At 47.8% G+C, this 11,255-nt stretch overlaps 1 protein-coding gene and 1 long non-coding RNA gene across 2 annotated transcripts; one reads left to right on the forward strand and one right to left on the reverse strand.

Moving 5' to 3' along the window:
• The first annotated feature begins 2,794 nt into the window (after window positions 1–2,794).
• Window positions 2,795–3,364, forward strand: LOC103636614 (uncharacterized). The gene is made up of 2 exons (XR_558079.2): window positions 2,795–2,872; window positions 2,957–3,364. It is a non-coding gene; the product is annotated as an uncharacterized lncRNA (long non-coding RNA).
• An 837-nt stretch (window positions 3,365–4,201) lies between these two features.
• Window positions 4,202–7,193, reverse strand: LOC100192096 (uncharacterized). The gene is made up of 3 exons (NM_001137519.2): window positions 6,908–7,193; window positions 6,439–6,786; window positions 4,202–5,199 (listed from the first exon to the last, which is right to left on the reverse strand). Exons 1-3 carry the CDS (start codon window positions 7,037–7,039, stop codon window positions 4,414–4,416), a joined length of 1,266 nt encoding a protein of 421 aa, NP_001130991.2. The 5' UTR covers window positions 7,040–7,193; the 3' UTR covers window positions 4,202–4,413.
• Window positions 7,194–11,255: the final 4,062 nt, after the last annotated feature.

Below are 11,255 nucleotides of genomic sequence, written 5' to 3' on the forward strand. Positions count from 1 at the left end.
GGGTGCCCAGATCTCTCCGGCTGCCACATTGGCATGTACCTAGGGCGCTAGCTCTCCCTCCGCTAGACACGTAGCACTCTGCTACATCCCCATTGTACACCTGGATCCTCTCCTTACGACTATAAAAGGAAGGACCAGGGCCTTCTCAGAGAAGGTTGGCCGCGCGGGACCTAGGACGGGGCAGGCGCTCTCTTGGGGCCGCTCGCTTCCCTCACCCGCGTGGACGCTTGTAACCCCCCTACTGCAAGCGCACCTGACCTGGGCGCGGGACGAACACGAAGGCCGCGGGACTTCCACCTCTCTCACGCTCGGCTCCGGCCGCCTCGCCTCTCCCCCCTTCGCGCTCGCCCACGCGCTCGACCCATCTGGGCTGGGGCACGCAGCACACTCACTCGTCGGCTTAGGGACCCCCCTGTCTCGAAACGCCGACAACTCCGATCAGATGCCTTCGTTTAGTGACAATGATGTTTAAGGTAGAAGGGAGTGAACCTTGGAGTTAGGTGTTTGAATAACAGGGATGAAGTCCCTTAGCTTTTGTGTACTAAGGGCGTAGGGAAACAGGGAATCAGTTTGTTCTTTTGGTTAATGGGCTGCTGTAAATGTGTTCCCTGTCATTTTGTGTCCAGTACCAGTTTATTTAAGGTTCTCGTTGTGTAATTAAGCAAATTGGAATCTTAGTACTTATGGTATTATCTGAACATAATATGGCCAGTATATTCTTCATCTTTTTTGTTGTTTTTAATCCGAGACCACTACTACGTATGTTGAAAACTATATACTTGTTATGCACTAGATGGACAAGTCCGACAAAGTGATTGCAAAGTGGGATAGTAGAGCAACAAAAATTTACACAGAAATTTGTGTAGAAGAGGTCAATGCTCGGAACAGGCCACAACAATTTCTAAATGCAGAAGGGTATGCTAACCTCATAAGGAAGTTTAAGGAACGCACTGGTCGCACTTACACCAGGGATCAAATGAAGAATAGGTGGGATTCGTTGAAGAGAATGTTCATCCAGTGGAAAACTCTTAATGAAAGGGCTACAGGTCTTGGTCGAGACCCTCATACTGGTCCAATCAGTGCGCCAGATGAGTGGTGGGCCAAGCAAAATGAAGTAAGTTCATCTTTTTTTTCGTAGACTAACATTAGTATTGGCCATCTAAAAGTAGGACTACAAATTGGTGCAGGCAATGCCAGGTTGTATTATGTTCAAAACAGCCCCCCTAGAGAATGAGGACGAGCTAAAGGTTATGTTTGGACCCATTGTCTGCACAAATGAAAGAACACTGGTTCCTGGCGTCGAGGATGCTAATTCATCTTCTGATGATCATTTGGAATACACTTTAGGTGGGGGTGAAAACAGCACACCTGACCCCTGCACAAATGCTACTGGGAAGCGTAAGATGCGCCGTGATTCCCCAAAACCAAAGAAGAAAAAAGATTCGAGGGAAGAGTACATGAAAAGACTTGTGGAGGCTTTTGAGTCCCGCTCATTGACCACAAACAAGTCCATTACCTCTTCTGACAATGACCCAGTTCGAATAGAGCTTAAAAAGCAGACGCAACAAGTCAATGAAGATGGATCACCAGAAGGGAGCGAACTACATTTGTTTGCGACTCATCTTCTGATTCAGAAGAAGTATAGAGATGTTTTTGCAACCTTGGAGACAAAAGAAGGAAGAATCGCTTGGCTTCGCAATGCTTACGCGTTAGAAACTAAAAAGAGCACTTAGCTGGTGGACGTCCGACAACAGAGGCCTACATGTTTACTATTATCGTTGGTTATGTGTTTTCATCAGTCATGTCGTTTCAGTATATGTTGCTGGTCCGACAACTGAGGCTTATATGTTCAGTATTATGTTAGTTGTGTCTGCTTAATGAGTCATGTCGTGTCAGTTTTCGTACGTATCATTTTCGCTTTCAAACAATTTTCCAAATATTCGAGTTGAACATGTATTAGAATAATCAGAGTTGTAACTTTGTGAGCTATGTGAATCTGTGAACTTCATATGCCTGTAAACTGTTCGGCTTCTTTAATATGTGTTTTATAAACTGTGGTTGCATATGAAATTGTGGCTCTTGGTTGTGTCCATGCAGATGTGTGATCCTTATGAACACACATATGATGATGAAATGGATGCACACACATCTGATGATGAAATGGATGCACACACATCTCATGATGAAACAGATGGAGAAATGCTTGTTGCTCTATATGCTGTAGACATTTGGGGCAGGCATTTCAGTCAGGCTCCTAGAAGAACATTGGTCGAATCTGGTATTCAATGGGTTCAAAGAACGTTGGAGATTAGTAACGACTGTTTTGACATGTTTCGCATGCGAAGAACTGTTTTTAGACGATTGCATGACACGTTGGTACAAAATTATGGTCTGCTTCCAAGCAGGGGTGTCAGTACTATGGAAGCTCTTGGCATATTCTTGTGGGCATGTGGGGGTCCACAATCGTTTAGGCAGATCAGAAATAAATTTGGTCACTCATTGGAAACAATTAGCCGCAAGTATAGTGATGTCCTTAATGCACTTTATAAGATGTCATCTGACATAATCAAGCCGAAAGACCCACAATTCGTCGAGATTCATCATCGTTTGCGAGAGGCGAGGTTTTGGCCACACTTCAAGGATTGCATAGGCGCAATAGATGGTAGTCACTTTCCAGCGGCAGTCCCGGCTTCGGAACAAGCGAAATATATTGGCCGACACGGTTACACGTCGCAGAATGTAATGGCTGTATGTGACTTCGATATGAGGTTCACATTTGTGGTGACAGGCTGGCCAGGTTCCATACATGACACAAGAGTACTACAGGATACTTTAATAACTTATGCGGACAGGTTCCCCCATCCACCGGAAGGTATATAAATATTTTGTACATTTGTAGAATACAGTACTATTTTATGTCACATGTACGTAACATTTGTATTTTGAGTTTGTGCAGGTAAATACTATCTTGTCGATTCGGGTTATCCAAATAGAAAGGGGTACCTTGCACCTTATAAGGGGCAGAAGTACCACATTACGGAATGGCAAAATGCGAGGCAACCTATTGGGAGTAAAGAAGTATTCAACTATGCGCACTCATCCCTACGAAATGTTATTGAGCGATCATTTGGGGTGCTAAAAATGAAGTGGAGAATTCTATTAAGTCTCCCTTCATTTTCGCTTGAGAAACAATCGAAGATAATTATTGCATGTATGACACTGCATAACTTCATTAGAGATAGTGCTCTACACGATAGAGATTTTGATGAAGTAGGACCTAATAGCCTAAGTCATGATCTACCTGCAGGTGAGAGTAGTACTAGCACATCTGATGAGTTAGACATGAGTGATTTTCGAGATGCAATTGCAAATGCATTAGTGGCGTAGTTGACTTAGTGCAATTGTAACGGTACTTATGATGTAATCAACTCCACTAATTATTTTGTAATGAACTTTATCTGCGTTATGGGTTTCATTTTATCGTTTGTTCGAACAGAATCTGCAATTTGAGAATCTGTATCCAAACACGTAGATTCTGACGAACAGCTTTTCTGCACAGCTGGCGAACCAAACACCTAAATTCTAACCACCAGCTTTTCCCAACAACCAGCTTTTCCCCACAGCCAGCTTTTCGGATAAGCTGGCCAGAAAAAAGCCGAACCAAACACGCCCGTTATGTGGTTTCGGGAAGAAAGACACTTTCCGATATACTATTTTCGTTCATAAATATATGACACCGTTGATTTTTTCGAAAACTTTGACCACTCGTCTTATTCAGAATATTTATTGAAAAATATAAAATTTTAAGTTAAGCACAAACTAACTTAATTGATAAAACAAATAAAAAAAATGACAACTCATTAATTTTTTAAATAAGACGAGTGATTAAAGTATTTTTAAAAAAAACCAATGGTGTCATATTTACAAACGGAGGGAGTATTAGATATGTTGCCCTTCCTCAGTTCATAAATGTTGTACTCCTACAATGTCATTCCTGGCGGTGGGGGTGTTCGATAATCGAGGCATGGGGATCATCGAAACCACAACCGCACAAGACATCTCGGTGTGGTGTGGTTCTACGAAAATCTTCACGACTCAACAAGTTCCAGTTGATATAAATATAGACAGGGACAAGGCTACCCAATTTCTCAGTACTAAGAACTCAGCCCTTTGGCCCTCTAAAGATGTACAGAATTTTCTTATTCCTCATTATTCCAATTGATAATATTAAAGGCTTGCCAGCCTTTCAGTACACATAGAACGTCAATATTCATGTCAACGCAGTCAGTGTATAGGCAACAAACTCTTGCCGCTTGTACAACTTTGTTGCCTACGAGCCAGCGTAAACTACCCACCACCCAACGTGTAGTAGCTCTGAAGAGAACATCAAACAGCATCCAGTTCTTCCCTCACTCAGAGAGTGAAGTAAACCGGCGGTGGATGGACGATTTCCATCTTCGACCTCGTGACGTTGCCGGTGAGCACACTCTCCGACATGGCCTCGTTGGCCTGGAAAGGCTGTACCTGCGCTATCCTCTCAGGGATCGCCTGACCCTCCTCCACTCGAGCAAGGACTTCATAGTGCGCTCTCATCCTCTTGGGCTTCGTCTTCCATTCTGGAATATTTGACCAGTTCACATCCCCTTCAGCAAGCTTCTTCTCCACCGTGAATGCCATCTTGACATAGGTTTGAGCCGAGGCCCGTGCCTTCAGTAGCTTGAAGGTACCCTTCTCGCCTGCCTTCTTTCCAAGTACTGAGGCCAATAGCTCCTCAAACCCCTGCAGGCTGCCATCTGAACCATTCAGAGACAAAAGAGGCCACAATCCAGGGTTATGTGGTTCATCCTCGTCTTCGGTGATAGCAGGGATTGCCCCCGCCTGTGAGGAGAGCTCCACTTGGCCTGGGGCCAACCGTTTGAGCTTGAGCTTGTCCTTGGGAGACATGGAAGGAGTCGAGGACAAGGAAACTGGACCCTCAACGCGAAGAGAGAGCAGGGGTTTCTGATTAGACCGGGCTGCACCACGCAGGGCTTGTGCGATGGATATCAGGCTTGAGAGGCGACCCTTGTAAGTGGTACGGTTGAGAGGAAGTGGTAATTCAAGCGGCAACCGGAGGCTCACAGCTCTAGCACCCTTCACTGTTACGACTGCACCATCAGAAAGAACAACCTTCTTCAAGGTACCAGCGTCCACATCATGCTGTTCAGAAATCAAGCACCAAAGTTTAGATTTGGTTGTGGTGAACATTCAAGCAATAGGTGTGTACAGAATTCATATGTCGAACATATATGAGGAGACTAGCTCAGCTCAACTAACTTATCATTAGATAAATATATGCCCTTCGAATATTTTTATTTTCTTGAATCAATTAAACAATGGTATTTACTAAATGTATGCAGCATATTTCAAATTTGTAGGTTAACTATTATGATATTATATAGTAAGAATTACCCAAGCTATCTATAGCATAACAGTTTTGCAAAAATCAAAATATACTTCCTCACATGAATATCTGCCAAGCGGTGTACAGGAGTGCACAATGAAAACCGTAATCCAAGAAAAGGATACTTATTCCACTGAAGCAATCTGGTAGACCACAAATGAGCCGGCAAAGAAAGCAGACATATGCAACTGATCAGGCCGATCTCCATTGCAAAAAAAGGATCATAATAGTATGTCTACAAATATGAGCATATGGACACTGAAACATTTTTCAGTTCATTGAATTCATTCTTGTCACACTTTGCTCAAACACATCAGTTACCATTTGCTGCTTAAAAGCGACTGTTCAAACAGCTTTACTTAACATGCACTAATGCACTTCAAATTTTCAGGGAAGGAAGTCCAAAGTTAAAGATGCCATCTGCATCATCATACAGAAGTATTCCCCTCATTCTGGGCCAGTCAGAGTTTGAGACCAAGAAAAAGTAGCTTTTGTTATGCCACCGGCCCCAACTCCAAATCTAATAATTTCAGCTGTGCCTGTTGATTTTGCCTCTGATGTTCAAGAGTTTGAGTAAACATTTAACTTAACTTCCTGATCTTAATGTTTCCATTCTATCACTACCTCCTGATATCATCCCAATTTGCACTTTGATGCATTTGGGCGAGCACCCCTGACCTTGGCAACCACACCATTTCAATCTCTAGACTAGACTAGACTTTTAGGTAACTCAGATTACATACCGAAGACACAGACTCGCAATTCAAAATCAACTAGGCAACCAGAGCAAGAACATTACAATTCGCACACCTGAACCTTTGTATACAAGGATAACGTTTAATTATCTGGGTGCCAATCCACACGCCTTACTGGATTTGGGACTCAATTCACATGCCTTTCAGAATTTGAACCCGGGCATTCGAATTCTTTCAGCTCGGGTGTTTCCCTCCCATTTTTGATCAATTTCCAACATTTTTGCAAAACGGACTTCTTACCGGCAAGGCAAGCCTGACGTCGTCGCCGTTCTGGATCCAGAGCTCCATGGGCCCGGCGAGCTGGAAGGGCGGCAGGGTAGGCTCAACGATGCTCCCCGTCCCGGTCCGCCGGATCTCGGCGAGCGCCGTATCGTCAGCGTCGGCCTGGGAACGGAAGATGGGGAGGTCGACGAAGTCCCACCGGCTGACGTCCTCCAGCAGGCGCACCGGTAGGACCTTCCTGCCGACCTCGATGTCGAACTCGTACGCCACCGCGTGCCCCACGAGCGCGTCTCGCACGTCGAACCCGGACACCTTGAGCCCCTCGGCCTGGAATCCCAGCCCCTTCACGATCGCGTCCCTCAGGTCCTGCGCCCGCCGCAGCCGGAATCGCATTCAATCCATTACCCAATCGGACCGGATCCGATCGGATCTAGGGGACAGAGGAATCACAGCACGAGAGGAATTTCGCTTCAGGTCAGGAGCTCACCGATATGGCCTTGGGGACGGGGGGCTTGGGCGCCGCGGCTGCCTCCGGCTTCACGAGGCCATGCGCCGACCCGGCAACGAGTAAGAGCGCGAGCGGCAGCGCGAGGAGTCGCCATCGAGCGCGAGCGGGCATGGCTGCTGCTACTGGTGGTGCTGCCCTTCTTCGCTATCTATTAACCGTATCGTTTCTGTTCTCCGGTGAGGAGAGACGAATTGGATTTGGTACGGGGCTATTTAAACGATCTCTCCGGAGAAGAAGGGCGACGCGTGGAGTCGAGTTTTGCATTTTGGAAACGGTTTCGGGTTGGGCGGTGTTCCTTCGCGTCTGTGAGCCTGAGTGTCTGACGAGGAACACGTGTAGCAAACCAATGAGGTGCGAGCGATAGATTGCGTGGACAGCGCAAAGGCGATAGGCGAGGCGAGGGCAGGACTATAGATGTCCAGAAAGCACGTAGCTCGTTAGCCCGGCACGAACTCGGCACGACACGAGGTGAAGCGGGTCCGGGCTTAGCCCGGCCTGTAGAGCGTGCCGGGCTCGACAAGAACTTGAGTCCGTTGGGCTGGCCCGAGCACGGCCCGTTATAAGCCGGGCCTATAAACCGGCCCGTTCACACAGCAGCTACGTAATAAAAATCTGGGCTGCTTCTACCTGCATCCTCACATTCTCAATGGCCCAGCCCAAATAGCGCACGGGCGCACGGCACACCGCATAGACGCATCCGCTGATCCGTCGTCCGCGCATACTGAAAGGGAAATGTGCCCTTGGGCCATTTCTAAGTATTTTGGTGATTGAGTGTCAACACAAGTGCTTAAATGTGAATCAATGCCCATGGATGAACAAAGTGCAAATCTAGAGCAAAGGTATGTTTCTAAGTCTTAGTACATTGGTTTTGTGTACTAATATACTTGTCTAAGTATCAGAAACAGGAAGAAGAAGAAAAGAGGAGAGTTGGCTGTGTACAGCCAAAAGGCTGTTTCGGTCTGGGGCACCGGACTGTCCGGTGGTGCACCGGACAGTGTCCGGTGCGCCAGGCTGCCTCGGGCGAACTGGCCGCTCTCGGGAGTTGACTGGCGACGTACGGCTAAAATTCACCGGACTGTCCGGTGTGCACCGGACTGTCCGGTGAGCCAACGGTCGGCCGCGCGATCTGCGCGGGACACGTGGCCAAGCCAACGGTCGGAAGGGGGCACCGGACTGTCCGGTGTGCACCGGACATGTCCGGTGCGCCAACGGCTCCCAGATCTCCAACGGTCGACTGCGCTGTTTAAGGAAGGAAATCGGGCACCGGACAGTGTCCGGTGTGCACCGGACTGTCCGGTGCGCCCGACGACAGAAGGCAAGGATGGCCTTCTGGATTTGTTCTCAACGGCTCCTAGCTGCCTTGGGGCTATAAAAGGGACCCCTAGGCGCATGGAGGAGAACACCAAGCATTCCTACAACATTCCTAAGCACCAAGACATCGATTCCGCGCATTTGATTCATTGTGATAGCATCTAGAGCTCTTGTTGAGTTGTGAACTCATTGAGTTGTGTTGCGAGCTCTTGTTGCGATTTGTGTGCGTGTTGTTGCTCTGATTTTGAGTCTTGTGTGCGTTGTTAGTCCCTTCCATACTCCGTATTTCTTTGTGAATCTTAAGTGTAAGGGCGAGAGGCTCCAAGTTATGGAGATTCCTCGCAAACGGGATATTGAAAGGCAAAGCAAAACACCGTGGTATTCAAGTTGGTCTTTGGACCACTTGAGAGGGGTTGATTGCAACCCTCGTCCATTGGGACGCCACAACGTGGAGTAGGCAAGCGTTGGTCTTGGCCGAACCACGGGATAAACCACTGTGTCATCTCTGTGTTTGATCTCTTGTGGTATTGTGTTTTGTTGTGACTGTCGGTGTTTTGGGTCCGACCGCACACCCGGGGTTGCCCCTCAAGGTGTTTTTAGGAGTAGGACGGTGTCAACGACTGTAGCAAAATGGTTCGTGCCGGTCGCACGAGGGACAATGGACAAGATTTGCAGGTTCGGACCGCTTAGAAGTGCGTAACACCCTACGTCCTGGTGAGTATATGAGCGTAATTACAAGAGGGTTCTCTGGATAGAGGGCGCAGAGAGTTTATGTGGGTGGCTAAGTAGAACAGGGTCCATCCTTCTGAAGGGGTGCCCCCTAGGCCTTATATACTCGGCCGTGGAGCAGTACACGTGATATGATAACAACAAGTAGCTAAAAGATAGTGAACCTCTTGAGTTTATCCCTACGTAACCCTTGCCGACGTATCCTCGCATGGCTCTGTTGCATGGGGGCTTCAGCGCGGGAAAATCGGGTCTCTGTTGCGATTCATTCGTTCGACGTTGTGGGCCGTCTGGGTTTGCACTAATCAGTCTCACGTCTTCTCTTCTTTGTTGGTTGTCTTTCCCTAGGCCCACGAAAGAATGACCTTACGAATTATTGGGCCCTTGGGCCTTTCGTGAGGCCTTTTACTTCTTTAGTGGACCCAGGGGATATCTATCCCCCACAAGCCCCCGATCTTTGGGTTGATTTAGAGGTAATCAACTCAAAGATCCAAGGTCCAAAAAATGACTTCCTGCTGTCTTCTCTGGCTCTGATCACTCGTTCGACCAAAGTTTGGTTTTGTGCTTGTGCCTTAGAGGTCGGCATTTTGGATTGTAAGACTCTGGACTTCATTGGGTGCACCGGAGGTGCACCCAATGGGTGTAGCCCCCGACCTTTGAGTAGATTTTAGAAGATAATCTGCTCGAAGGTCTTTTTCCAAAGGTTATCTCCATTCGCGCTCCTGCATCTCGGTTGAGGATTGGTCTTTTCAATCCTGCTCTACGCCTTAGAAGTCGGCGCTATATCGGTTTAGAATAATACTCCATGGGGTGCACCAGAGGTGCACCCAATGGGTGTAGCCCCCGACCTTCAAATGGATTTTTTAAGGATAATCCATTCGAAGGTCTTCCTTTTGCTTGTGGAAACTGGCATGAAGCTATTTTGCATTATGCTTTGGAGGTCAGCATTATGTCATCAATATTTTGCTGCAAAGGTCAGCGTATATTTTGTCTTTAGCAGCCGAGTTTGCAATCCATCCGTATCTTGCTAGGTAGTGCAATTTATTTGCTTATGCGATTGATTGGACGTTTGACGGACGTTCTCTGTCTAGTCTTCACGTCGCTTCTGTCGGCCATATCTTGTACTTTGCTGGCTATATTTGGCTTTCCTCTGATCCTTACTGATATCTCATTTTTGTCTTGAGGTATTCACTGCATGCCCTGCACGGATGTGACCGTTTTGAAAAATATACTGATAATTCCTGGGCGTCCCCCCCAATGGGTGTGGGCAAGGGACGGCTTGGTACGCTGAGTATTTTAGCCGGTCGCCTCTGAGTAGTAATGCGATGGGACGGCTAGTGTAATCATATCCTTTGCGCTGTTGACTGGAGTCCCAATGGGTGTAGTGTTGCATGAAACGGCGTCCGCCGTCTGACGTGTCTTCAGATGGGTGGAAGTGCTTATTAAATGCCTTGCGACTGTTCAGTGACCGCGGTTAGAAGTGAGCGGTTGCCTTTCCCTTCTATAAATAACACCTTTGCTTCTCTGGTTTTTTCACATCTCTTCGCTGCTCTTTACCGCCTTCTTCTTCCTCCCTTCTGTCTGCTTCCACCATGGGCAAGAACAACAAGCGCAAGCGTGAGCCGACTCCTCCATCGGAGGAGTTTGGTGACTCGGAATACTCAGAGGAGGAGTTCTCCTCTGAGTCCGAGGGGTCTCCGGTTCCCATCCCCCTGCGTGAGTCGTCTGATGACTCAGACGACTCCCAGGGGCTTGCGGCGGAGGTCTGGATGTACATCCGGGCCGTCGAGCGCTCCGGGCTCGAGGGCTCGGATGAGTCTGAGTACTCCTCGGACGAGGAGGACTCGGACGGCGGCGAGGGCGAAGATGACGACGACGACGACAACGGAGGCGACGACGACGGTGATGGCGGCAACGGCGGCGGAGGCAGCGGCGGCAAGGGCGGCACCAAGGGCAGCAGCAGCGTGGGCAGCACCGGAGGCGGCGGCGGCAAGGGCAGCGGCGGCAGGGCCAGTGGCTAAACGCCACTGGTCTTTAAATGTTAGTATAATTAGAATAATGTAGTAGTAATGTAGGGTAGTATAGTGTAGTTTAGTAGTAGTAGTAATGTAGAGTAGAAGTAGGGAAGCACCAACTCCTGAGGAGTTGGTTTGCAAACTTATTAACTTCCCTTTAATCAAGAACTGTCGTTGATCCCCCCTTTTTGATGACTTGTCGTTGCTTTTCCTGAATGTTGAACTGATTCTTTTGATATAGTAGAAACAACGTCGAGCGATGTGAAGGTTGACAT

The sequence above is a fragment of the Zea mays genome, chromosome 8 (assembly GCF_902167145.1).
Source record: "Zea mays cultivar B73 chromosome 8, Zm-B73-REFERENCE-NAM-5.0, whole genome shotgun sequence".
Lineage (NCBI taxonomy): Eukaryota > Viridiplantae > Streptophyta > Magnoliopsida > Poales > Poaceae > Zea > Zea mays.

What these genes read in the sequence shown, in the direction of transcription:
- LOC100192096 (NM_001137519.2), bottom strand. Translation starts at nt 7,039, where the DNA reads ATGCCCGCTCGCGCTCGATGGCGACTCCTCGCGCTGCCGCTCGCGCTC. An exon ending in CCGTCCCCAAGGCCATATCG is followed by an intron (nt 6,787 to 6,907) that starts GTGAGCTCCTGA and finishes CGGCGGGCGCAG; the next exon opens with GACCTGAGGGACGCGATCGT. An exon ending in ACGTCAGGCTTGCCTTGCCG is followed by an intron (nt 5,200 to 6,438) that starts GTAAGAAGTCCG and finishes ATTTCTGAACAG; the next exon opens with CATGATGTGGACGCTGGTAC.